Source organism: Salvia splendens, chromosome 2 (assembly GCF_004379255.2).
Source record: "Salvia splendens isolate huo1 chromosome 2, SspV2, whole genome shotgun sequence".
Taxonomy (NCBI): Eukaryota; Viridiplantae; Streptophyta; class Magnoliopsida; order Lamiales; family Lamiaceae; genus Salvia; species Salvia splendens.
This window is the reverse complement of record NC_056033.1, coordinates 11,885,765-11,912,931: the sequence shown is the minus strand read 5'-3', so window position 1 is coordinate 11,912,931 and position 27,167 is coordinate 11,885,765. Positions and strand designations below refer to the sequence as shown.

Genomic DNA, 27,167 nt, shown 5'->3' with positions numbered 1-27,167 from the left:
AATTTTCATCTCAATATTAAAAGTCAGCCTCTCGTAATTTTTTTTTCTTTTGTAAAAATAGTAGAAAGTGTTCTACTTTTGACTTATAACTCACATATAGAGAGGCTTCACATTTGGTTTAGAAATTGAGCGTTTCCATCATACTTGCGTCATTCAAATTGATCAAGTTTTTGCAATCAAGTTTTACATGTGAGCATACTGAATCCTTTTTCTAACTCTCCCAAAATGTAATCAAGTCTTCCATTTATCCAATTTCATGCATATTGCCTATTTATTACTACCTGGAATTTGTTTTTTTTGAGAAAAATTTTTAGCATGTATGATTTTATTGTAACTAACCCGTCCCCCCTCCCCACTGCATATGAACTCGTCCTCGAGGGACTGGATGCAGTGGAAAGAAGGGTTAGGCACAGGCGATGGCATAACAACAATCAAGGGAACTTCTCACACTTAGACCAGACACAGGGCTAAGTGTGAGGCAGTGCCGGCAATCAAAAACTTGCTAATCAAAATAGAAAAACAGAACTTAAATACGTAAACACAGGCAAACAGAGATAGCAAAAATATCATGCATACTTCTCACACTTAGACCAGACATTCGGCTAAGCGTAAGAGAACAAAAGAGCATGAGTATATACAGACCAACAAAAAAAAAATTGTTTGTAAACTTAAAACGAGCGGAGATAGGGGGTGTACTTCAAAGTTCCCTGGGGGGTTGACTCGGAGACGCTGAAGGTGGCCTGGAGGACATCGGGCGCCGAGGTGAATGAGAGCTTGTAGAGGGAGGTGGTTGCATAGCGAGGATCAATTGGCGAATAGCTTGCAAGACCCTGGATTGAGCGACCAGCTGGGCATTCGAATTCTCCACCAGCTGCGTTAGCAACTGCTCCACGCGGAGCCTCCATTCGTTGATAGCGCGTGCAGCCGCCTCTGGTTCTGCTATGGTTGTTAGCTCCAACCTCTGCCGTGGTTGTCTGTCGGGGCTTGCCGGTTGGTCCGTCGTTATCCTCCTGTTCCCGCGTCCGGCCTCCTCTGTCTCTGCCTACCTGATCTCTTGTTGCTCTGCCTGCTTCTCCTTCCGAGCGTTCGAGATGAAGCGAAGTCTCCCGTCGCGCAGTCGTTCACCTGAATTCTTACAAAGAAATCAATGTTAAACAGTTCAGGTTTTGGGCAGCGACTGGGAAGCTCCACAGCCTCCTGGAATTCCAAGGTCCAGTTTCGCCTTAGATATGCTCCGAGAAGGTGGCAGACATTGAGACGGCGGGCAGGGTGACTGGCAATCTGACTTATCGAGTAGGCAATCCAATAGCCCATGTGCACCCTCCTTTGTTCCTTCATGCACTACACAAAGTAGAGCTGGGCCAGAGTAAGGATTGCCAATGTATTGGCTTGGCCAAGGAGATTGCAGGCTAGGTAGGGTTGGGCAAGGCGGAGAGCCGGATCAGCAATATGGTCCCCTCTGGACTCAGAAGCTTTAAACTCGGGGGCACGTCCGTTGCACAGGCTTTGCCAGGCTGCCTGCTGATCAAAATCCGGCCTCCTCTGAGGAAGGCCAATGTCGCGCCCGAACCACTCTCCACTGGCTACCTGGGCCTCGGTATGGAGTCCCATCCTCACTAAGAACTCGTTCAGGCTCATCTTTTGTTTATGCCCGAACACCCGGAAGGAGACGCTCCTAGCCTCCAAGTTTGTACTTCCGGTAAACCGGAAGGATGTGAAGAATTCTTTGGCCAGGCTCGTGGGCACGAAGGCATCCTCGATCTCCAGCAGCCAGTCAAAACCAATCCCAGTAATGTACAGGGTAAATCTATCCTCAACCCGGATCGTCTCCAGGGCTGGCTGGTGGAGTCTCCTGCCTGCCTTCATCTGCTTTGTAGCCGTCACCCTATGGTGGACCTCCTCGTTCCACTCGGGGTTTTCAAATACCAGCATCTACCGGAGGAGGTCCGTGGTCAACACCACAGTTTGTTTGGCATATTCGACAGCAGAGGGTGTTGCAGGTCTTCCTTGTCGCCTGAGGGATGTACATGCCCACCCGAGTTCTCTTCCCTCTGTGTCGCTGCCCTCAACTCCTTTTTGTGGAGGGGCTGGTTGGTCTGCATTAGTAAGAATGATGCCCCGGGATGCGGGGTGGATTTTCTTTGGAGGAGGAGGAACACTTTCCTTTCCCTTCCTCTTCCTTTCACGTTCAGTCCTCTGACGGCTGTCCTTGACATCCCCTCGCTCTTCAACGGCCTCACTGGCCCCTTGGTTTATCGCCCCAACGGCTCCTTGGTTTCCCGGCGCATCTGGCTCATCCAAAATTGACCGCACTACGCGAAGTCTCTCCACTTGCTTCGCCCCTTGCATGCTGGCCGCCATAGCCCCCACCTCCACCACCACCCGGTTGACCTCTATTCTGCGCGTCTGACGGCGCAGCGGCTCATCCTCTCTATCCGGGACCGACTCATCCTCTGCATGTGGAATGAAATTCCATTCCACCTCCCTTTGTTACATTATTTCGTTGGGAGGAGACGGAAGGTCCTCCGTAGAATCGTTGTCAACATTCACAACCTCGATTGGTTGTGTCGGTCCTACGAGGGTGGGGGGTAGAGCCTCCTCCACTTAGTGGTATCGGAGTGTCGGGAGCAGTCGTGCCCTCTGCATGTGGTGGCGGCACGGATTCTGCTTCTCCGGTCGGGATGACGGCGGGTTGCGCTCCATCCCCCTTAGAGTCATCCTCACTGTATTGTACTAAGGGAGCGACGGGTGTAGGTTCTGTGGTGCGAAGTGGGGCTTGTGTTTGGGTGGTGGATGTGGGGTTTCGGGATATAGAGGCAACGACCTTGCCCTTTTACAAGATCACTCCCATTTGGGCTTCTACAGCGGCGTAAACCGTCGCAACATCCACGTCGGAGGGGAAACTCCGGAGGATTCTTGTCAAGCGCCGTTGAGCTTCTTCGTCCACCTCGGGTAGTGGAGTGGCGGCGCTTGTTTGGAGTGGAGCGGTGGTTGGTGTAGGTAGGCTAGGGTTTTCTATATGGGCTTGTGAGGAGGTTTCTTAGTTATCACTATCAGCACGGGTACTGGAAGAGGAGGATGAAGTCGAGAGTTGTTTAAGCAACATTGTCACTGGTAATGTGGTTAGGTCTTGGTAGAGAAGATGATGTTCTTGAAAAAGGGATTTTAAAATTGGGGAGAATTCTTGATGAGAACAAAAGGACTGATATGTAGGCGGCTTGGGTAAAAGTGATATACGAATCTGAAATCTGCTTTTTATAATGAAATCGCGGCTGTTGGGATCTTCTACTGTTGAGATCCTTTCGGCTGTTCAGATCTTTGTGACTCTACGTACGGGTACGCCTTTTCAGAGTGCCAGCTGGTAAAGCTTTTCTGATACGTTTCGTCCTTTTAATGCAGCAGTTGGCGCTTCCTGGCACCTCTTAAGTGACTGCGCACTCCCTTTCATCACCTGCCCTGATCAACTCAATCACTGTACCACCAATTAAATTCGAATTGTACTGATCAAGTAGACAATAATTTTTTATGAAAAACTCCAATAGTTTCGCTTGATCAGTTTCCTTTCTTACTTCTGAATTTTAATTTTAAATTAAGAAAATAAATTAACATGATAAAAACTATTTACACTGGCTACTTAAGAAGTTGACCAGGCTCTCTCAGGATGTCACTTGATTAAGTCTTTGTCTCCTGATCAAGCAGACTTCCCATAAGTGCCCAGTCAACCCTTTTTACCTGTCTACTGGAGAGAGTTAGGCATTAGTAGTGGAATGTCGTCCACTACAAATGCCTCCATTCCTTCTCTATATGGTTTAAACATATGTCCATTCACTATGAAAGAAGGTGAATCAGGATCGCCTCCTTGGAGTTCGATTGCTCCATTCGCTCGGATGGGGATAATGGTATAAGGACCTATCCACCTAGATCTGAGCTTTCCTGGCATCAATTTCAGTCTGGATTGAAACAGCAAAACTTTCTGGCCTATCTTTAGTTCCTTCTTGCGAAGGTGCTTATTATGCCACATTTTCGTCTTTTCTTTGTACCACATGGCAGAGTCATGGGCGTCCAGGCGAAGCTCTTCCAGCTCCTGTAACTGCATTCTCCTTTCTGCAGCTCCAACCTCGGTATTCATATTCATTTCCTTGATCACCCAGTATGCTTGATGCTCAACCCCCACCGGCAGATGGCACATCTTCCCAAATACCATTCGATATGGGGACATTCCAATAGGCGTTTTGAACGCTGTCCTGCAGGCCCAGAGTGCGTCCTCCAGTCGATGGCTCCAGTCTTTCCTCGTGGGATTGACCGTCTTCTCTAGAATTGCCTTGATTTCTCTATTAGAGATTTCAGTCTGGCCATTAGATTGTGGGTGATAAGGTGTGGATAGGCGGCGGTGGACTCCATATTTTCGCATCAGAGCTTCGATAGTTCTGTTGACGAAATGAGTCCCTTGGTCAGAGATAATAGCCCGTGGCACTCCATATCGGGTAAATATGTTAGATTTCAAAAACTTCGCCACTTCTCTGGACTCACACGTCCTAGTTGCCTTCACCTCGATCCATTTGGACACATAGTCCACTGCCACCAGTATGTAGAGATTACCTTCAGATGCGGAAAATGGTCCCATGAAGTCCATTCCCCATACATCGAATATTTCACAGACAATAATGGGGATCTGAGGCATCTCGTCTCTAGTAGATATTCCTCCAGTAAGTTGACATCGAGGGCACTTCTTGTAGAATTCATAAGCATCTCTATGGATAGATGGCCAATAAAACCCACTATCAAGTATTTTCCTTGCTGTTTTCTTTGGCCCAAAATGACCCCCACAAGCTAGTGTGTGATAGTGGATCATTACGTCTTCCTGCTCCCATTCTGGTATACAGCGTCGGATTACTTGATCTGTCCCCATTTTTCATAGGTAAGGATCATCCCAATAGAAGTATCGGGAATCGCTTTTAAGCTTTAACTTCTGTGCTCTTGAAATTTCGTCACTTTTGGGTAACTCCCCCGTTACCAAGTAATTAGCCATGTCCGCGAACCATGGCTCCTTCCTCGTGTTCTGTCCTTTGCTTCCTTGGTTGGCTTGAGCAATTTCTTCCGCTTGGTTGATCCACTGGCGCTCAGGTATTGACTTGATCAGGCAGAGATGCTCTTCAGGGAAAGCCTCTGGAATGGCTTCACCATTATCTTCTTGCAGAATTCGACTTAGGTGATCTGCCACCTTGTTCTCACATCCTTTCTTAGCCACTTCTTCCCAACCAAACTCCTGTAGAAGGAGTACCCATTTGATCAACCGCGGCTTTGACTCTTTCTTTGCCAAGAGGTATTTGATGGCCACATGATCTGTATAGACAATCACCTTAGACCCAACCAGGTAAGGCCTGAACTTCTCCAATGCGAAGACTACTGATAGCATCTCCTTTTCGGTCACATCATAGTTCTTTTGTGCCTGATTTAGAGTTTTGGAGGCGTAAAAAATGACGTAACTTTTCCCTTCGATTTTTTTGTCCTAATACCGCCCCCACAGCATAGTCACTAGCATCACACATCACCTCAAAGGGGTGATTCCAGTCGGGAGCGCGTATTATTGGAGAGCTTATTAATCGGTCCTTTAGAAACTGTAATGCGGCCTTGCAGGCATCTGAGAATTCAAATTCTACATCGTTCTGGAGAAGTCTTGTTAGAGGCTGGGCTATCTTTGCGAAATCTTTGATGAATCTTCTGTAGAACCCAGTGTGCCCAAAAAAGGCTCGGATCTCCTTCTGGTTGGTAGGATATGGGAGTTTTACAATGACTGCTACCTTTGCTGGGTCGACCTCTATTCCCCTGCTTGATACTACGTGGCCCAGAACTATTCCTTCAGTAACCATAAAATGGCATTTCTAGAAGTTCAGAACTAAATCCTTCTAGCGGCATCTTTCCAATACCATGTTCAGACTATGCAGCCCTTGATCAAAATCATCCCCATAGACAGTGAAATCGTCCATGAAGATCTCAATACAATCTTCCAACAGATCCGAGAAAATGCTCATCATTCATCTTTGGAAAATGCCCGGAGCATTGCAAAGGCCAAATGGCATCCTCCTGTAAGCGTAAGTGCCAAAGGGGCAGGTGAACGTCGTCTTTTCTTGGTCATCTGGGTTTACAGCGATCTGGAAATAGCCACTATAACCATCCAGGAAACTGAAGTACTGTTTCACTGCCAACTTCTCCAGCATTTGATCAATGAACGACAGAGGGAAGTGATCTTTCTTTGTGGCTTGGTTCAGCTTCCTATAGTCTATGCACATTCTCCACCCAGTAACTGGCCTTGTCGGGATTAATTCATTTTTCTCGTTTTTCACCACTTGAATCCCTCCTTTCTTAGGCAGCATGTGTACTGGGCTGACCCAATTACAGTCGGGAATGGAATAGATAATTCCGATTGAAACCAGCTTGACAATTTCTTTCAGCACCTCTTCCCTCATGTTGGGGTTGAGTTTCCGTTGTTGATCGCGGTGTGGCTTAACTCCTTCCTCCAGCCGGATGTGATGCATACACAAATCCGGGCTAATTCCCACCAAGTCTGTCAGCTTCCAGCCGATAGCCTTCTGATTCCTTCGTAATACTTCCAGTAACTTGCCTTCCTGCCCTTGGGTCAATCGACTGTTTATAATGACGGACATAGTTTTGTCTTCTCCCAGGAAGGTGTACTTTAGATGCGCTGGAAGGGGTTTCAACTCCTTCGCGGGTTTTGGCTCTTCGGTGGGCAGAGGGTTTTCTGCAGCTTCATCACCCAGTGGCTTTCCTTGATCAAGTTGCTTTGCTAGGCTGGATACTTGAGCTGTCTTACCCGACCCAGTTGGCCATGGACGTTAGCAAAATTCTGTTATTGCTTCTGCGACGGCTTGGTCGTTCATTTCTCCAACCTTATTTGTCTCAAACCACTCTTCTACTCCTTTTCGACCTCTTCATCTACAGCGGAGTCCGTGAACTGCCTATTTAAAAATTCTTCTTCCAAAAACTCCTGTACCAAGGGCTCAGTTACATCCATGGAATACACGTTCTCTCCGTCGGCTGGCCTTTTTATGGCCTCATCGATATTGAATGTATACTGCTATCCCTTGAAGTCCAGACTGATCGTCCCATTGCGGACGTCTATGATAGTGCTGGCCGTGGACAAGAATGGTCGTCCCAGTAGGACTCTACTCGACTCTTTTGCCGTGGGTTCTGTCATCTTGATTACGGAAAAATCAGCTGGGTATAGAAAGTTATTCACCTTTACAATAACATCTTCCAGAATTCCTTCGGGGTGAGTCGGCCAACTGTATCATTATATCCGTGTCGACTAGCTTGGCCTCTCCCAGCTTCCGATAGATGGAGTATGTCAGAACATTGATAGATGCCCCCAAGTCGCACATGGCGTGCTCTACCTGAATGTCTCCGATTGAAATTGGGAGTGTGAACAATCCTGGATCAGTTTTCTTGGAGGGGAGGTCACTTCTCTGGATTACGGCAGAGACGTTCTCATCTGTAATCAGTCTCCCTTCCTCATTGACCTTTCCTACCAGGTAGTCTTTAATGAACTTACTGATCGGGGGCATTTTTAACGCCGGTAAAAGCAGTACCTTTACATCCACGTCCTTGAACATGCTTGCCACATCGATTGTGGCATCTTTTTTCTTATCACCATTCCACGGTACGGATAAGGCTTAACCCTTTCAGTTTCTTCCTTCTGATCTCCTTCTGAGGCCTCTCCTCCCACCTTTTCCTTGACTCTTTCTTCCACTTGACCACCTCTACTGGATTCTCCCTCTTCCTCACGGCTTGGTCCAGAATCAGTTGGTGGAGATATCGCAGGATGGCTGGGGCCTTGGTAGACCTTCCCTGACCGCAGGGATACTTCACTAATATTCTCATGACCAAGTGGTTGCATAGTGGCTTCATTTCCCTTTAACTTGCCCAACGATACTGCAACTTGAGAGAGTTGTTTCGTCAGCATTTCCAACACCGCTCGTTGCTCTTTTTGAGCCTCCTGGATTTCCCGCATTGCATCATTTGGATGGTGTGGTACCAATATTTCTACGTGGCTTTCGTTGGGGTGTCTGTTGTATCTTTGATTCGGCGGTCCTCCACTATAGTTGGGTTGCGGGTAGTTCGATTGCCCGTAGTGTTCTTGCTGATATCGCGGCTGGTTGTACTGTCGATTTCCCGAGTGCTGATTTCCCCGTAGGTGTGGTGGGATGTGCATGACCATCTGGTTGTTCGGCTGCCTTCTCTGGTTGATAAACTGAGTGCCTTGCTGTTTGTACCCCCAATTTCATTCCTGTTGTCGGCTTGACCAGTTAGGTTGTCCTCCACTTGACCAGTTTCCTTGAGGTACGTTATGTATCCTGTTTCCTCCAGAGTTTGGTCTATCTTGGATCCGTGCGGGCCAGTTGAACTGCCCGTCAGAGGGCTGTACCTGTTGTGGTTGGCTTTGATTCTGATCAGTCCATCTGAAGTTGGGGTGGTCCCTCCACGGAGCATCTCTCTGCTTCCCTTGGATCCAGTTGCCATTTGTGTTCCAGTGGCCTACGGCGTTTACTTGCTCTACCTCAGGGGAAAACTCGCAGTAATAGTAATGATGCTCTTCTGGCGGTAGCGGCTGCGGCACATACTGTGTCTCCTTCGGTGCAGGCGGTGGCGGCGGTCTCGTTTTTTCTACTGCTTCCAGCAGTTTCTTCTCCATCTGTTTAAATCGAGCCTCCAGCTTTTCATCGTTGCGCGCCTCAGCTGCGTGCACTGCTCCTCTTCTGTACTGCCCTCGGGATGTTTCGTACGACCGCTTAGCCTCAATCAGCCTCTCCAAAATATTCTAGCTTGGCTAAAAAGGGTTTTTGAGAAATCCCCTTGTGCTGCGAGGTTGAGGTCGTTCATGCTGTCCACCGTGAGTCCACCATAGAAGATCGAGTAGATCTCCTTCTCTCCCAGCTTGTGGTTAGGGCATCCTTGAAGCATCCCTTGGAACCTATCCCAGTACTGGCCGAGGGGCTCGTCATACTCCTGTCTGGCTTCTGTAATTTCCCTTTTTAGGGCACTTGTTTTTTATGTTGGAAAGAAACGATCGAGGAATATCATACGGAACTTAGCCTACGTTCTGATGGATCCTTCCGGTAGCCTTGACAGCCAGACACCCGCATTGCCCTTCAAATCGAAGGGAATAGCCTTAAGCCTGTAATCTTCAGACGTGGATCCAGCTGGCACGGGCTGAATATCACAGTATCTGCAGAATTCTTTTAGGAAAGCATACGGACATTCCTTCGAAAGGCCATATAAATGGGACAAAACGGCCAGTACTCCTGATTTGATTGCGATGGTCCGCATTCCAAGAGTAGCGGCGATGGTATGTGTGGGCTCTTTCTCATCATGAGCGTGTAGAGAGCCGATTCCCGAGTCGTCAGCGACAACGGCCATCTCTGCTTCCGTTCGTTCTGGTGGTGGTGGTTGTGTTTTCTGCTCAGTGGCTGCTGCTGCTTCTAATACGGCTCTGCGACGAGTGATGACAACGCCGGCTTCCTGGACTCTCCACTGAGTGTTAGTTCTTCTGTATATCAAGGGATGATTCCAGTAATCGCTTTGGTGGTACCTTCTCATCAACAGCAGGAAAAACAAAAAAAATGAGAAACAAAATTATATACACCTACGCACTACGCACAAACATAAAGTAACACCATGCTTCCCCGGCAACGGCGCCATTTTGGAAGGACTTGGGAAGAGGTCGAAAATACGAATAGAATGCGGATCAAGTTATATGGAATGATAACCGAACCGATTGGATCAGTTAGCAAATGTCGTTGCCACTTAATCAATGCAATCTAGCTCTCGCCCTTTCCGCCTTGCCAAAGTAATTTATATCTCCCAATTTTGCATAACTTTAACAGTAAAGCGGCAAGTTCGGAGTCGATCCCACAGAGAAGTTGGTGTGTCGGGTGTGTGAGTAGTGAACAGGGGGTTGGTTGCTGCCACGCTTTAACTTGGGAGTTTTTAACTACTGGTTTTAATCTAGACAGAATTAAACTAACTAGCTTGATCAATGGAAATTTAACTACTGGATCAAGTGAATTGCAGGTAATAACAGAAAAGTAAATGCGCGGATTAAAAGAGAAAATAACTTTGATTAAACTAAAAGCTGAGTACAACGTGAAATTTAAACTAAGCTAACACTTTGGAATCTAAGAAAGCGGTAAAAACTGAGAAAAATTTCAGCGGAAAACTTAAGATAACACTAACAGAAATGAGTATTCTGTAGCGCTCCCTTTCGGTCGCCCTTTAAACTAAGCTATCTAACTAAGCTAGAGAACTGAACTAAACTAAGCTAGAGAGTTGAACTAAACTAAGCTAGAGAGCTGAACTAAACTAAGCTAGAGAGCTGAACTACGCTAAATAACTAAGCTAAGCTAAACTAGACGGAAAGTAAAGTCTCGGATGCCTTCTTGTGGTGGCACACCCTCTATTTATAAGCTCGATTCGGCCGCCAGCTGGATAACGATCTTGACAGGGAATATTCGCTCATTCTGAGAGTGAGCGACTCATTGATTGCTACGTGCTGTTCTTCTAGAATGACGACGCTTTTTGGTAACAGATTCGTGACTCAGCTCCGTCCTTGCGTCTCATATTCCAGCACGTGTCCCCTTCTAGAACGTCGTCCTTGATAACAGAATGGTGCGCTATATCCAGCTCATTTCCTCACGTGTTCTTCTTCTAGAAGCCAGCGGTCCCCACCTAACTTCTTGATCGCTCCCCCTTGATCAACTCCCCCGATTCTTGGCCTTTTATCGCCTTTTGTACTTGCTTGATCAGTTCGGCCTTGTTGCCTTGGTTAAGTGGTATTTCTGCACATTTAACACTTGTTTTGAACGATAAACCGATCAAGTAGCATGTATTTCACCCTTAAACCGATGCATGAAATGAGCCTTATTAGTAACATAAGAGAAAAAGGAGGCATATCATTTTCTGCACTCGTTTTGGAAAAATAATACTAATAAATAGTTAAAGAGGAGAAAAAGTAAAGTAAGAGAGAAAATAATACTGCATCCGTCCAATAAAAATATGTGCACTTTCCATTTACTTCCGTTCCAAAAAAATATGTGCATTTCATTTTTGGAAAGTTATCGCAATTTATTACCCCTATACATCAGCTTATTTACAACTTATATCACCATTAAACACTACTAATAACGTAGGTCTCACTGTCCACTAATACTTTAACTACATTTCGCACTGTCACTCTTACTTTACTAATTTTGTCTTAATTCCCGTGCTATATCGATAGCCTATACTTTTATGGGACAGAGGGAGTATACACAAGACTCTTCACTATTTTATTCTTTCGTACTTTATATTTTTGCTATTTAAACTATTTATTATTATTTTCTTAAATGAGTGCTTTGCATTAACGCTTCTATTAATGCGGAACGAAATGATAAGGCTTCTTCTGTTTTCCTTTTTGGGTAAATTGCCTAAAAACTCACAAATTTTGGGGAAAGTTTGGTTTTTCCCACAAACTATAAAAGTTGCGCCTAAAGTCCCGAACTTTATCGGATCGTGCAAATTTCCCAAATTATCCGACCTGACGACATATTTCCGTTAAAAACTTATCCCACGTGGCATGCCGGAAGCGTGACTTGGAAAATTTTCTGACTGGGCACAAAACGACGTCGTTTTATGTTTTTTTTAATTGAATCTTCTTTATACGTCGCCGATTTCATCCCTAAACTGTTTTTCGATGATTTCACTCTTGTCGATTACATTTTCCGTCGATTGAATTGGGGTTGCGCTTTTGAAATCAGCCAAAAAGAGGTTATATTACGTGCGTTCAGAAATTTTGCCAAGTCACGCCTCTGGCATGCCACGTGGGATAAGTTTTTAACAAAAATATGTCGTCAGGTCGGGTAGTTTGAGAAATTTGCACGATCCGATAAAATTCATGACTTTAGGCGCAACTTTTATAGTTTGTGGAAAAAACCAAACTTTCTCCAAAATTTGTGACATTTTAAGCAATTTATCCTTTCTTTTTTTAATGAAATTGTTGTGGTGCTATTGTTTATTTCCTTTTACTTGGTTTTGATACACCGACCTACCAAATATGCAGGATTTAGTCGAAGTTGGACTTTCTGCTAATGCCGTTGGAAAAAAATAGGGGAGAAGGAATTCATCTTGAATTAATTGCTACTTGGATTAGGTTTTTCTTGAGATAAGATAGTTTAATTAGGTCGTCTATGGTTTCTGAATCTCGGGGAAGACCATAGTTTTGGATTGTTTGTTTAATGGAGTGCTTGGTAAGAAGAGGAAGGGAGTCGAGCATGGGAACAGGATTTCGATGATCAGACTCGATTGACAGCTCTTTCTTTGGTCACATTTTTCATGTAGAGGTCTTAAGAGAAAAAATGGCTGTATAGATTCAGAAACGCAACCGGTTGTGTAGAAAGAAGAAGATCGATCAAGTTTATGAGATGGATAAAACTTAGGGTAGGGGAAGTTTGGGTCAGTGGTGTTGTGTCGGAGCAAGGCTTGCGTGCAAGACTTTAAAGTTAATTCTGTAGGAAAAACATGGGAAATGTGGGGAAAAAGAGAGGCTTTTGGCCTTTCATGTGGCTAAGTCCTTTGGCCTTTCAACCCCATTTTCTTTATGTCTTGTCTTGATTGCAAGACCTTTCACTTGTTTTTCTAGCCTATAAATAGGCTTTGATCTTGAAGTAGAAGACACACCAACAACACCACAAAATATTCTCTCTACTCTCTAGTCTCTACATCATAGTATGCATCTTAGGAGCATTGTCTAGCTCGATTCTCGGAACTCCATCAAGTTCGCCGGTGCCTAGCGGGTTTGAGGTGCTTCTACACGCTAGGAGGAAGTCGTTTTATCTTTGGGGGCAATACGTCATTCCGTGAGCACTAGCCGGGGCGTAATTTGTCTTGCGGAAAGAGGGCTTTCCTCGACTCGACTTATAAATTTGGTTTGCTTTATTTTCATTGTAATTTTCATTCCTCTATTTGCTGCAAGTTTCCTTTCGATTGTAATAGTTAGAGTACCGCCTGTACACGGCTTGGGAATTTCTTCCCATTATTTCTAACAATCGCAAGACAAATTAGTGTACTCTTCTAAGACAGGATTATACCAATTGAAGTTGGAGGAAACATGAGCACCAAAGCTGGAATGAAGAAACGAACAGTACCAATGTTCATGAGCTACGAAATGGTTAATTCCTTGAGATCTATTCTCTTGAGAATTGTGTTTATCGTTTGTCAGTTGACAAGCAAGACCAATTTTGACTTGGTAGTAATAATTGGGATGCATGGGTTGTTGAATATACCAATGCACATATGGTTCAATATAATTGTGTACTTATTGTTGGAGACAATATTGTGCAAATTATTTGAACGTGTTGTTATAAACAACAAAGATCACGAGGTGATCGCAATGGTCTCCGATGTGAACCATGGTAACAATCCAAATGAATGGTTTGTTGATACAGGTGCCACATGTCATGTGTGCTCCGAAAGAAGCGTTTTTTCTACCTACAAATCTGTTGGAGGTAGAAAAGTACGTATGGGAAACCAAGCATCTTCTAAGGTGGTTGGTGTGGGTAATGTGTTCCTAAAATTAGGATCTGGAAAAGTTCTTACCCTTAGGGATGTACTGCATGTCCCAGACATCCGAAATAATTTGGTGTCAGGCTCACTTCTAGTAAATCATGGATTTTCACTAGAATTTGAGTGTGAAAAGGTTATATTGACCAAGTATGAAAAGTTCATAGGTGAAGGTCACCTAGTGAATGGGCTTTTTGAGCTGAATGTTACGGTCATTCACCGTGGAAAAGGAATAAGCAATAAGGAAAATGACACATCCTCTTATTTGCTTGAAAGCTCTGACTTATGGCACAATAGATTGGGACATGTAAATCTAAATGCTATAAAAAGATTAGTAAATCTTAATTTACTAAAAGTAGATAAGTTTAACTCACAAGAAAGATGTGAAGTGTGTGTTGAAGCCAAAATGGCTAAACTGCCGTTCCATTCGGTAGAGCGAAGCACAAAACCTCTTGAATTGATCCATACAGACGTATGTGATTTGAAATTTGTGCAAACAAGAGGTGGTAAAAAGTACTTCATCACATTTATAGATGATTGCACAAGGTATTGTTACCTTTACTTATTAAGAAGTAAAGATGAGGCAATTGAAGCGTTTAAAGACTTCAAAAATGAAGCCGAAAATCAACTTAATTGTCGAATTAAGTGTGTTCGAAGTGATAGAGGTGGTGAGTATGTAGCTCCGTTTGCAGAATTATGTCATGCAAGTGGTATAATTCACCAAACCACAGCTCCATATTCTCCTCAATCAAATGGTGTTGCTGAACGTAAAAATCGAACACTAAAAGAGATAATGAATGCTTTGTTGATTAATTCAGGATTACCCCCAGAACATGTGGGGGGAGGCTGTGTTAACAGCGAATCATATCCTGAACAAAATTCCACAAAAAAAATAGGGATGTAACTCCTTATGAGTTGTGGAAAGGGAAGAAACCTTCGTATTCATACCTCAAAGTGTGGGGGTGTTTAGCGAAGGTAGAAGTGCCACCTCCGAAACAAGTTGCAATAGGCCCTAAAACAGTCGATTGCATCTTTATTGGCCATGCACTTAATAGTAGTGCCTATCGTTTCCTAGTCCATAGGTCAGCTGTGCCTGGCATGGCTGAAGGAACAACGATTGAGTCAAGGAATGCTATATTCTTTGAGAATGTTTACCCTTGTAAGAGGCAAGAGGATCGTTCTAGTGAAAGAATGATGGATGAATCCACTAGTTCTAATCCTCCAAAAAGGACGAGGTCAAGTCCTGAGGATGTTGAACCAAGACGTGGTAAAAGAGTTAAAGTTGCTAAGACATTTGGTCCCGACTTCATAACTTTTATGTTGGATGACGAACCAAAGTCAGTGGCGGAAGCTTTGTCTGGCCCAGACGCAGCGTGGTGGCAAGAAGCTATCAACAGTGAGATTGAATCCATCATGAGAAATAACACCTGGGTGTTAGTAGACTTGCCTGAAGGCTGTAAGACTTTAGGGTGCAAGTGGATTCTAAAAAGGAAATATAAGCCCGATGGTACTATAGATAAGTACAAAGCTCGCCTAGTTGTCCAAGGCTTTAAGCAGAAAGAATGGCATGACTTTTTTGATACCTATTCACCTGTTACGAGAATCACTTCTATTCGGGTGCTTCTTGCGATTGCTGCTTTGCACAATCTTGAGATTCACCAAATGGATGTGAAAACTGCGTTTCTGAATGGTGATCTGGAAGAAGAAATATATATGGAACAACCCAAAGGGTTTGTTGTGCCTGGGCAAGAGCGTAAAGTATGCAAAATGGTAAAGTCATTATATGGGTTGAAGCAAGCATCATTACAATGGCATTTAAAATTTAACAACGTGATGTTGGCAAATGGTTTCACTATCAATAAGTGCGATAAGTGTGTTTACATTAAGAACACAGATAACGGTTTCATTATTGTGTGTCTTTATGTAGATGAAATGTTGATTACGGGCAGCAATAGTGCCATTATCAATGAAACCAAAAACATGTTGAAGAGAAATTTTGACATGAAAGATATGAGTTTAGCTGATGTGATTCTCGGAATCAAAATTAAAAGGAATCATGAGGGAATTGCTCTGACACAATCTCATTATATTGAGAAAGTGCTAAAGAAATTTCACTCATTCGATTGTGAGCCAGCTAAGACTCCATTGGAACCCAACGTGCATTTGAGTAAGCACACGGGTGAGCCTGTAGCTCAAGAAGAATATGCAAGGATCATAGGGAGTTTAATGTTTATCACAAACTGCACCCGACCAGATCTTGCGTGTACGGTGAATAAGCTGAGCCGATTTACGAGCAACCCAAGAAAGGAACATTGGAAAGCTCTGCGTAGGGTTTTGAGATACTTGAAGTATACTCTTAACTTTGAGCTGCAGTACACAAGATATCCCCAAGTACTTGAAGGGTACTGTGATGCAAATTGGATCTCTGATTCAAAAGACTCGTTCTCGACGAGTGGTTATGTGTTCACTGTGGGGGGTGGTGCCGTTTCGTGGAAATCAACGAAACAGACGTGTATTGCTCGTTCCACCATGGAATCTGAGTTTATCGCATTGGATAAAGCAGGGGAAGAAGCCGAGTGGCTCAGAAATTTCCTAGAATGTATTCCATGTTGGAAGAAGCCAGTGCCGACAGTAGTGATATACTGTGATAGCCAAGCAGCTATAGGGAGAGCACATAGTGGCTTATACAACGGTAAGTCTCGACATATTCGTCGGCGACATAATACCGTCAGGCAATTGATCACAAGTGGTGTTATCACAGTTGACTATGTAAGGTCAGTTGATAACTTAGCGGATCCTTTAACAAAAGGTTTAAACCGTGATCAAATGCATAAATTGCTAAAAGGAATGGGACTGAAAACCACATCTTAAAAGATGATTATAGTGGTAACCCAACCATACGATTGGAGATCCCATGGGCTTGGTTCAATGGGAAAACGAAGCTATATGAATCTAGTTGTAACACTCGGAAGATTTTTAATCTTCGTCCATTCTTTAGAAAGCATTGGGTGTTGTAACCTGCATGTGGTAAAAGGCTAAGTTTTGACTTTTAATGATTCTTAGAAACCTCGAGGAGGTGGGTATTGCAGGATACCTGGAAAATAATCACCTATGTAAGTGAAGAAGTGTGGGCCGCTTCAATATGTGAATCACTTATGAATCCAAAGTGGTGTTCCATGGCCAGTAAAGGACACAAACGTGAGAACTGATGAGTTTGTAAATAATATTGTGTCAATATTATTGTCTCGGTATACACCAAGGAGGAATGGTTCAAGGCATCACGTCCACCAGGCCGCCGGTATGCCCGATAGTGTTGACTATGGAAAGTTCAAAGCCCCAAGCTACTATTCCAAATGCAATATTATTTCTCGAGAATTGAGCAAAGAGTCTGCATGCATGCATACACGTCTTGTGTTGGTTTGAGCTTGCAGTGCTCTAACCAATGTGGGGGATTGTAGGAAAAACATGGGAAATGTGGGGAAAAAGAGAGGCTTTTGGCCTTTCATGTGGCTAAGTCCTTTGGCCTTTCAACCCCATTTTCTTTATGTCTTGTCTTGATTGCAAGACCTTTCACTTGTTTTTCTAGCCTATAAATAGGCTTTGATCTTGAAGTAGAAGACACACCAACACCACCCCAAAATATTCTCTCTACTCTCTAGTCTCTACATCATAGTATGCATCTTAGGAGCATTGTCTAGCTCGATTCTCGGAACTCCATCAAGTTCGCCGGTGCCTAGCGGGTTTGAGGTGCTTCTACACGCTAGGAGGAAGTCGTTTTATCTTTGGGGGCAATACGTCATTCTGTGAGCACTAGCCGGGGCGTAATTTGTCTTGCGGAAAGAGGGCTTTCCTCGACTCGACTTATAAATTTGGTTTGCTTTATTTTCGTTGTAATTTTCATTCCTCTATTTGCTGCAAGTTTCCTTTCGATTGTAATAGTTAGAGTACCGCCTGTACACGGCTTGGGAATTTCTTCCCATTTTTTCTAACAAATTCTGCTTCTCCCAGGACAATCTGATGGTGCAATTATATTTGTTATGTTGCTTGTTTGATGTGGGTTCTTAACAGGGTGACAGGACTGCAGGAGTATATGAGTGTATTGTCCTGGAAAATTTTAATGTACCTTGTGATTGTAACTTAATCATATGTTGGATTACCTACGGGTGTTCTTTAGAGTAGTATACTGAAACCTATTTACCTGTGTTTGGAGTGGGGTGATACTCAGCAGGAGAAATGCTACAAAATGATACTGTAGTTAAGAAGAACAGTTCATGTTGGGGATGCCTGGATACATACTTTAATATTGAAATGAATATACTGATGCTTACGCCCTAGTTTCGTTATGCTGCAGGTCAACGCCTGACTGGTATTGCTGGAAGTCCTGCTTATGTTGCTCCTGAACTTTTGGTTGGCAATTATTCAGAGAAAGGGGACATTTGGAGTGCCGGCATCCTTCTCCATGCACTTTTGGTTGGTGTGCTTCCATTTCAAGGGGATTCTTTGGACACCGTGTTTGAGGCTATCAACAAAGAGAAATTAGATTTTGTAGGTGGTGCCTGCTTGTGATCTGCTATCGAAGATGCTGACAAGGAATACCTCAACGAGGCTTACAGCTGATGGGGTTTTAAGTAAGTTCTATGCTATTATTTGCTTTACTGAGAGATGATTTAATGTCATCTGTTGATGTTCTTATCAAAAATAATAATTTTGTGGTCAAAAGATATGACATCGTTATCTGTGTATGCATCTCATGCACCTGAAAATTCTGTGCATGTGCAGAATACATGCGCGGTACTTGGCCAGTCCCTATGGACTTTGCCAGCTCTGGCAAAGCAGCTATCTTTAGAATATATATTTGGAGCTAATTTTGAAAATAGTGAGTTGTGATCTACTGGTGCCCTAAATTTGATTCAGTCCAAACAGATTGACTCTAGAGGCTTAAATCTCACACTTTAGCTCAAAGATTGTCAACCACCTTCTCATGTTTTGGGTCAGTTCGATTTCACCTCCCCCTTTTCACCAGTTTGGCTTATAAGCTCTTTTTATTATTGTGGCCGAACAACATAGCTTGGGTTTGACCAAACAACCCAATTTCTTAGGCTACATTTTTAGGATCAGATGGGAGGTTGGGTCATCTTTTGCCTTTTGGTTTTCTAAGAGAGAATAAATTAGTCATCTTATGCTGGCCGGCACTTCTACAATTTTAGCAGATGAAACTTAATTGTGAGATATTGATATGTCCACAACAAGTTGCTTGGTAATTCATGTCTCTATTTCAGATAAGATGGGTTATTTATCGATATCATTTGTGTTCTCAAGCACTAGACTACTACTGAGCAGTCTATAATAGTATTCTTTTCCTATATATTTTGTGTGTATTCTACTGAAAGACTTCATATTACAATATTGCATTTTAGTTGACATTTGGAGAATATGGGGTCATCTATTATTTTCGTAAAATTCTCCAAATTTTTTTATGTTCACCTCCTTACAGCCGGTGAAAGTCAGGATAGTATAATTTTATACCTCATATTGAAAACAAATAGTATCTGAATCTGCAGACTGCAGCTTTTTATTACTTTTAAATCCACCAATCTTTTTATGTAGTATTCATGCATCGAATGCCAAACCTCTTTTAGAATGACCCATGTGTTGATTGTAGTTTGGAGCTGAATGTAACTGATTTTACTTGAAACAAATTGCATCTAAATGGATTGCAAGTTTTGGCCTTAGACGATTTAGTTCAACATACTGTATGATATTATTCTCGCCAACCCTAGCCTTAATTTCTTGATATTTGCTTCTCCAGGACATCCATGGATTTCTTTCTATACTGAACCATTGTTAAAGACACCAACTCTTGATCCAAAGAACTTAGTAAGATTGACATCAAGGCAGAAGCTAACTGTTACTCATGGGCCAGAGTCAAAAAGAGAGGGAAAGGAATGTATACGAGGACAGCCTCATTGATGACTCTGCCCCAACTTTAGTATCTAGTTGTTGGCCTGAGGAAGAAGATGGTGGGTTGGTCGACATACTAGCTGTGGCTATTTCACGTTTTCGTATAGCAGGATCTGCAGCCCCTCTATGCCAATCCAACAAGAATGTTCCTCTAACTTGAAAACCAGTAACCTACCTCTGTACAGCATTCTGATCATCTCCCTTCACTGCTGACATGTCTCGGAGTTTTAACTGTTGCTGGGATGAAATAACTTGCTGACAAGATGGATATCCCTCATGGTTGAAGACTAGTGACACAATTTCTCTTGTACATACACTACGGATAACAAGGAATGATCATCGGGTAGCTAGAATTCTGTAAATTCTTATTGAGTTCTGGTGAGCCTTGCATTTTTTATATCTGAATATTATGCATATATATATCAATCGTTGAGGTTGGCTGAAGCCAAATCTGGAATTTGAAAAGCTAATCTCTACTTGATTTTGCAGAAACCTGGAGCCCTTTCGGTTCTTAAAAAATAGGATATCTGAAATACTCTTATAAACTTTTCGTGTTTTTTCAGTAAAGGTGACTGAAGAATGGTAAAATTATATTTAGCGATTGCGTCTAGTAAGCGAAAAGTTGCATGTGGGGTTGCTTCTATTGCATATGCTGTATCTCATAAAATAGTAAGTAGCGGCAGCATTTAGTGTAATCAGTTATGGCAAATTACAAATTTAAGGCAGAAAATAAGTAGGTCACGCGACTTACTCCATTTTGTACATAAAGTTAACCGTAAATTAAAGAAATGTGGGATTTCCAGATCCTTAAGTAACACTCCCTTCTTGAAATCTGCAGCCTATATTGAAATCATAGGCTTCAATGTCAAGAAGCTTGAATTTGAGCTATGGACAGGCCCGAGAAGAAGGCTACTCGAAGCTCTCCCCAGAAATCGAATAATCAGTCTTTTTCATCAGGCTGCTCCCTTTCTTCATCAAAGCTCCTAATCCATGCCCTCGCCGTCTTCGTCCTCTTTCTCGTCGTCTGGCAAATCCAGCAGACCTCCTCTGCTTCCCCATGGGCTCGCTGGGACAAAATTCTCAACAACTCATGCCTCACCACTTCCCACGATACGCGGGAGGGGATGGCTGACAGACTCCGACAGGCGGTCACTTTCCTCCCTCTCAAGGACCTCAGATACACAGGCGAGGCCATGAAAGGCCACACGTGGTTCATGAGCTCCTTATACGACATGCAGGAGCAAGGCGAGGTCCAGTACCAGCAGCACCCTGTTGAGGCCACGGGAGGCAGACTCCTCTGCCTCCGCGGCCGGGACAGGCACGACGGCTCCTGGAACTCATATGCCCTTGCCTGGCCTGACGCCCTGCCTCAGAACGCCACACTGAAGGCAGGCATCACGTTCGTGTCGTACAACCACTACGACTACCACAACATCTGGCACGGCCTGTCTTCCATGATGTCGTTCGTGGCGTGGCACGTCAAGAGCCAGTGCGCGGCGCCTGAGCGCTGGATCTTGTACCACTGGGGCGAGCTGCGTACGAGCATGGCGCCGTGGGTGTCCACGCTCCTGGAGGCCACGTTCGGGGGAGCCGTTAAGATCGAGGATTTTGGCAGTGGTGGTGATGATGATGATGCTCCGGTTTGCTTCGAGAAGGCGGTGGTGATGCGGCATAATGAAGGTGGGATGTCGTCGGAGAAGAGGATGCAGGTGTATGATCTGATGAGGTGCAGGGCGAGGTTGTATTGTCAAGTTGGAGGGCGTGATGGGGGGATCAAGGTAGGAGTCACCATGCTGATGAGGGACGGGACGAGGTCTTTCCGGAACGCATCGGCGGTCGTCGGGATCTTTGAGGAGGAGTGCCGCCGGGTTCCGGGATGCCGTCTGACGGTAGCCTATCCACACAATCTCACCTTCTGTGAACAGGTGGGTACAAAATGTAAAACTTGTGATAATTCTAGATCATTTTTAAAGTTAAGTGGAAAATATAAAAATTTGGCTAAAATTCATGGTTTTAGAGACGAATATATGTACATGGGTAACGTGTGCACTGCAGGTGAAGTTGATGAGTGGGACAGACGTGGTGATATCGGCGCACGGGGCGCAGCTGTCAAACATGATCCTGATGGATCGGAACGGCAGCGTGATGGAGTTGTTTCCAAAGGGATGGAAGGAGATGGCCGGGGTGGGGCAGTACGTGTACCACTGGCTGGCCAGCTGGTCCGGCATGAAGCACGAGGGGGCGTGGCGGGACCCAGTCGGAGATCCCTGCCCCTTCCCCAACGACGAAGCCCGCTGCATGTCCCTTTTCAAGGACGCCAAGATCGGACATAACCACACATATTTTTCACAATGGGGAAGCAGTGTTATCAAGGATGTCATCACTAGGAAGGCACTTCAGGATCCTTCTGCATTAAAACCTGCAGCTGGCCTATGTGGTTGCCACTAATTTTCCCAAATCTTTTTTTTTTTTTTTTTATTTTTAGCTTTTTTGCTAATAATTTTAATGAGTTTTAAATTCAGATGATAATAACAATTTTCTTCTTTCTATCTGGTATCCTATCACGGATGTTATAGTTTCTTCAAATTGCCAATTTTTGATTGATGGGTGTAAATGAATTTGTGCCAAATAGAAAAATAGCAAGCCACGGTTTGGAAAATATGATGAGAAAATACACTAACTTTGAACTCGTAATAAATTTATCATAATTAAATTTTATGGCGAAATTAATCCTGCGTGGCGATCGAGATGTCTACGTCATCTAGTTCCGTGCAGTTTACAGGATGAACTTATCATGTTGTAAATACTAAACGAATTTTGATTGTGGTCAACAAATACACCAACTTATGGAAGATTTTGTTTGTAGCATCTCAAAAGTACTGGAAACTTGAGCGTTTTCAAAAAATACCGTAAACATAGTACATATTACCTAAACATTAATTTATTTACAATTTATACTATTAAAACACCACTAATACTATGATCACATAACCACTAACGTTACTTCCATAACCTTTTCTTTTCATCTTTCTAATTGTACCTATCTTTCGTTCTATCTTATATCAATTGTTTATAAAAATTAGTTTATTTAAAAAATTTCAATATTTTCAAAGATCGGAAATACTATACATTAAATATAAATTGATGGCTAACTATTATTTTTACCATCTATTTGATCATTACGAATTTAACTTCATTTTAGAATACATAAAACCTAGCAAGATCATACTACAAGTACCTAGTAAAAAACATTACGGGTCCCTCAAGAATATGACAGGGCAAAGCCGTTTGTTCCCCCGAAATTGGAACACATGCATATGTTTTCCCTAGACGTATGAAAACCAAAAAACAAAAACAAAATAACAAAAAAAATGAAGACGTCAACCTTCATTAATATAATGCACCTACTGCTTTAACTCTCAGCATCATCATCTCTTATTGCTACTGAAGAATGTTCTGCACACTGATCAACTCTATCCACAAAATTCAATTGAATGTTCGTCTTGACACACGCACAGAGGCGAATGGGAAGAAAGTATATGAAACTTACCCTCTGCCCTGATTATCAAAATTAGTGAAAAATCCAAAAACAGCTGCCCATAATCCTTGAAAATACGCGACAAACCCGACAATTATCCGATGACACATCTCTTCCCCATGTGGAATTATTCCTCTTAATCATCACCTCCTCTACCATTAAACCTACTTTCTCTTCTGTGTCTACTCTTAATCCGATCATGTGGGAGTCCGAATCCGCAGCCGCCCGAGATTATCCTCTCTCAACCACCAAAAATGCCCTTCACACCGATGGCTTCCACCAAAGAGGCCACTCATGGTAACCAATCATTTTTTCATCATCTTTCACCTTTTTATGACAGCTCGTCTTATAAAAATTGAATCTTTAATTCATATGTAGGTATGTTTCCACTGATATCCCCAGCGACTTCTCTGTTCAGATAGGCGATATCAGCTTCCATTTACACAAGGTAGTTACTTCAATTACATTAGTTTCCTTTCTACTTTTAATTTTTAATTCATCGTTCGCAATTTCTAGTATCCTCTTCTCTCGCGATGTGCCAAATTGAACAGACTCATCTACGAGTCCCGCGACGCCGCCGAGATAAACAAGATATCCTTCGACGATCTCCCCGGCGGCCCCGACGCCTTCGAGCTGGCGGCCAAGTTCTGCTACGGCATCGCCGTCGATTTAACGGCCACCAACATCTCCGGCCTGAGATGCGCGGCGGAGTATCTAGAAATGACGGAGGATTTGGAGGAAGGAAACCTTGTATTCAAAACCGAAGCCTTTCTAAGCTACGTGGTCCTATCCTCTTGGAGAGATTCCATAGTAGTATTAAAAAGCTGCGAGAATCTGTCTCCCTGGGCTGAGAATCTCCAAATTGTGAGGAGGTGCAGCGAGTCCATCGCCTGGAAAGCCTGTGCCAATCCCAAGGGAATCCGGTGGCAGTACACCGGGAAGCCGAGATCATCGTCGAGCCCCAGCCGAAGCGCCCCTGTGCCGCCGGATTGGTGGTTCGAGGACGTCTCCATTCTCCGCATCGATCACTTCGTCCGCGTCGTGACGGCGATCAGGGTGAAGGGGATGGTACCTGAGCTCATCGGAGCTGCCATAATCCACTACGCTAGCAAATGGCTGCCGAGTCTGGTGAAGGACGGCGCGGCCTCAGTGACTTCGCCTGAGGACGAGCCTTATAGCATCAGCAGCGGCACCTGGAAAGGCGGCCTGCACGTGATTGTGGCCGGGAATCAGGAGATCCTGGCCACTGTCCAGGCTAAGGATCAGAGAATGATCGTGGAGAGCTTAGTCAGCATCATCCCTCAGCAGAGAGACTGCGTTTCGTGCAGTTTCCTGCTGAGGCTGCTGAGGATGGCTAACATGCTGAATGTGGCTCCGGCTCTGGTGACGGAGCTGGAGAAGCGCGTTGGGATGCAGTTGGAACAAGCAACATTGTCGGATCTCCTCATCCCTTGCTACAACACCAAGGAGACTATATACGATGTTGATCTGGTTCAGAGGCTTCTTGAGCATTTTCTTGTGCAGGAGCAGTCGAGCCCCATGAGACCGGACACCAAGACATACGACTATGCTCAGAGAGGGAGCAACAATCTCAATGCCAAGATGAGGGTGGCGAGGCTCGTTGACAGCTACCTCACTGAGGTGGCGAGGGACAGGAACCTGTCCCTCACCAAGTTCCAGGTTCTTGCTGAGGCCTTGCCTGAATCAGCAAGAAGCTGTGATGATGGACTCTATAGAGCTGTTGATTCTTATCTTAAGGTAACATTATTCGGTAATAGTCCCGCTTGTTGCTGTCATTTATATTTGTGAACTGGATATGTAGGCGCATCCGACGCTGACAGAGCACGAGAGGAAGAGGCTGTGCCGAGTGATGGAGTGCCAGAAGCTGTCCGTTGATGCGTGTATGCACGCTGCACAGAATGAGCGCCTCCCTCTGAGAGTGGTGGTGCAGGTCCTCTTCTCTGAGCAGGTTAAGATAAGCAACGCGGTTGCGTTAAAAGAAGGGGGGGAGTCACAGTACCAGCCCATGGTGCCAAACCGGAAGACGTTGCTGGAGGGAACTCCTCAATCATTCCAAGAAGGATGGACAACGGCAAAGAAGGATATCAACACTCTCAAGTTCGACCTGGAGACTGTCAAGACCAAGTATTTGGAGCTGCAGAATGACATGGAGACGCTGCAGCGCGATTTCAACAAGCTGGCCAAGCCCAAGCAGACGTCGGCATGGACATCCGGATGGAAGAGACTCAGCAAGCTCACTAAGATGACAGACGCCAATGACAACGGAATCCAGCTGCCAACTGCAGAGCACACTAGAAAGACTCCTAGAAGATGGAGAAACTCTATTTCTTGAATTCCTATTGTCGTCGTTGTTGTTGTTTCTATATGTGTTTTCTTTTTAGAGATGCAATATTGACATGATTTTCGTTGTTATTCGAAACTTTTAGTAAAGAAGAAAGTGGTTAATAGCAATTCAACTAGTTCAATAGATCAAACTGTCACACAGTAGTCCTCCTGTATATATAGTTTGTGTTCTGCAAACTGATTCTTGAAAACCATGCCCACAAAGTACAATTTTTCAATCCAACCATGCTATATATGAAGAACAACCCTCCAGCCTAAATATGGAAACAAGAATATTCCTTAACAGTAACACAACTGCATAGTGCACAAAATCCTATAGAGTTGAAGATGTAGATGTGAAAAAATTGCACAAATTACATACTCCATTTGGTAAGAAAGTGGATATTCAATGGTGGTTGCAATACCATTTCTCAGCTCAATTCACATCACAAGCATGATGAGACACCCCACTCAAATCATGTCCAGAAACACACTAATATAGACACATCCATGAATAAATAGACACTAGATCAGACTCTGAGAAGACTTTCTTATACAGTACTCCATCCGTTCTATAGTAATAGAGTCATTTTGTCATTTTGGTACGTTCCATAGTAATAGAGTTATTTTCATTTTTAGTAAAAGTCAATACATTTCTCCACACCTACTTTACTCTCTCTTCATCTCTCTACATTTTTTATTTTTCATTTTATTCTCCCTTTACTTAACTCATCTAACACAATTTTCTTAAGCTCCGTGCCGAAAAGAAATGCCTCCATTACTATGGAACGGAGGGAGTATGAGACAGAAAGTGGGAACACAACTAATCGATGTAACAAGTTGCCAATATTTATAAATTTAAACTAGTACAAAGTATAGCCGCTTTAAACATTAATCATACACCGAAATTCATGCACCACATATCTATCAATATCATATCATACAGTGACTATACTTTTTCCCTAGATTTGACAAATGTAACTGTTGAGAAAACCGGGTAATTTTTTCTCAAATAGTAAAATGAACCGATTCAATAATTTCAGAGTTAACCCAATGGGGTCTACTCGATAAAATTACTTCTCCAAATAAATTCTTTGGAAGGACTGGCGAGGACACTGTCCCTCTTAAATACCAGATTCCTAACAGAATTTATCAGTCGGTGTATTTATCACAATATAAAAACACCCAAAAGAACCGTACAAAACACTACTACCAAACCCGCAAATAATATTGAATACAATATCCCAACAGAGAATAAAGCCAGAAATAAATGGGGAACAAAATAAATAATAAAGAAAGAACACACCCGAAACTTTGATAACGGAGTTCGGCCAAATTGCCTACGTCTCCGAGCACCCTCTGCAGAGCCCGCTTATATATAGACGGAGAAGAGAATACAAATTTGGGATATTAACTAATGGGGCAGGAGAGTTCCTTTTATAGGCAACTCTCCCCCAAACTAATTCCTATACCCACCGATGTGGGATGGAAAAATTTGCCAAACTTCAACAAATCTCCACCTTGACAAAACTTCAAATCCCACCGAACACAATCTTCTCCACCCATACAGACGCTCGCGGTGCTTTCATATTGGCGCAGTCAAGCGCCAGCTCCAAATCGCAGAATATTAACCAAGTCCAAACAATGTTCAAACTTGGCTCTCGTCACCACTTTGGTCAACATATCTGCAGGATTCTCCAAAGTCGGAACTTTT

At 43.7% G+C, this 27,167-nt stretch overlaps 2 protein-coding genes and 1 pseudogene across 3 annotated transcripts; all 3 read left to right on the top strand.

The window, feature by feature from the left end:
* Positions 1 to 17,844: 17,844 nt before the first annotated feature.
* Positions 17,845 to 19,765, top strand: LOC121773795 (annotated as a pseudogene).
* A 493-nt stretch (positions 19,766 to 20,258) lies between these two features.
* Positions 20,259 to 22,174, top strand: LOC121769627. Its single transcript, XM_042166420.1, has 2 exons — positions 20,259 to 21,497; positions 21,628 to 22,174. The coding sequence occupies exons 1-2, from the start codon at positions 20,460 to 20,462 to the stop codon at positions 22,018 to 22,020; spliced, it is 1,431 nt and encodes a 476-aa protein (XP_042022354.1). The 5' UTR covers positions 20,259 to 20,459; the 3' UTR covers positions 22,021 to 22,174.
* Positions 22,175 to 22,992: 818 nt separating this feature from the next.
* LOC121761065 (root phototropism protein 3-like) lies at positions 22,993 to 25,598 on the top strand. 2 transcript variants are annotated; one of them, XM_042156655.1, is made up of 4 exons: positions 22,993 to 23,407; positions 23,489 to 23,558; positions 23,627 to 24,868; positions 24,933 to 25,598. In XM_042156655.1, the coding sequence occupies exons 1-4, from the start codon at positions 23,310 to 23,312 to the stop codon at positions 25,461 to 25,463; spliced, it is 1,941 nt and encodes a 646-aa protein (XP_042012589.1). In that variant the 5' UTR covers positions 22,993 to 23,309; the 3' UTR covers positions 25,464 to 25,598. The 2 variants fall into 2 exon arrangements, with proteins under 2 accessions (XP_042012589.1, XP_042012597.1); XM_042156663.1 differs by having other exon boundaries at positions 23,358 to 23,407; positions 23,662 to 24,868.
* Positions 25,599 to 27,167: the final 1,569 nt, after the last annotated feature.

Excerpts from the sequence above, each read along its gene's own strand:
- LOC121761065 (XM_042156655.1), top strand. The coding sequence starts at position 23,310 with ATGTGGGAGTCCGAATCCGCAGCCGCCCGAGATTATCCTCTCTCAACC. Across the intron at positions 23,408-23,488 it reads CACCAAAGAGGCCACTCATG|GTATGTTTCCACTGATATCC; the intron begins GTAACCAATCAT and ends ATTCATATGTAG. Across the intron at positions 23,559-23,626 it reads TCAGCTTCCATTTACACAAG|TATCCTCTTCTCTCGCGATG; the intron begins GTAGTTACTTCA and ends CGCAATTTCTAG.
- LOC121769627 (XM_042166420.1), top strand. The coding sequence starts at position 20,460 with ATGGACAGGCCCGAGAAGAAGGCTACTCGAAGCTCTCCCCAGAAATCG. Across the intron at positions 21,498-21,627 it reads ATCTCACCTTCTGTGAACAG|GTGAAGTTGATGAGTGGGAC; the intron begins GTGGGTACAAAA and ends TGTGCACTGCAG.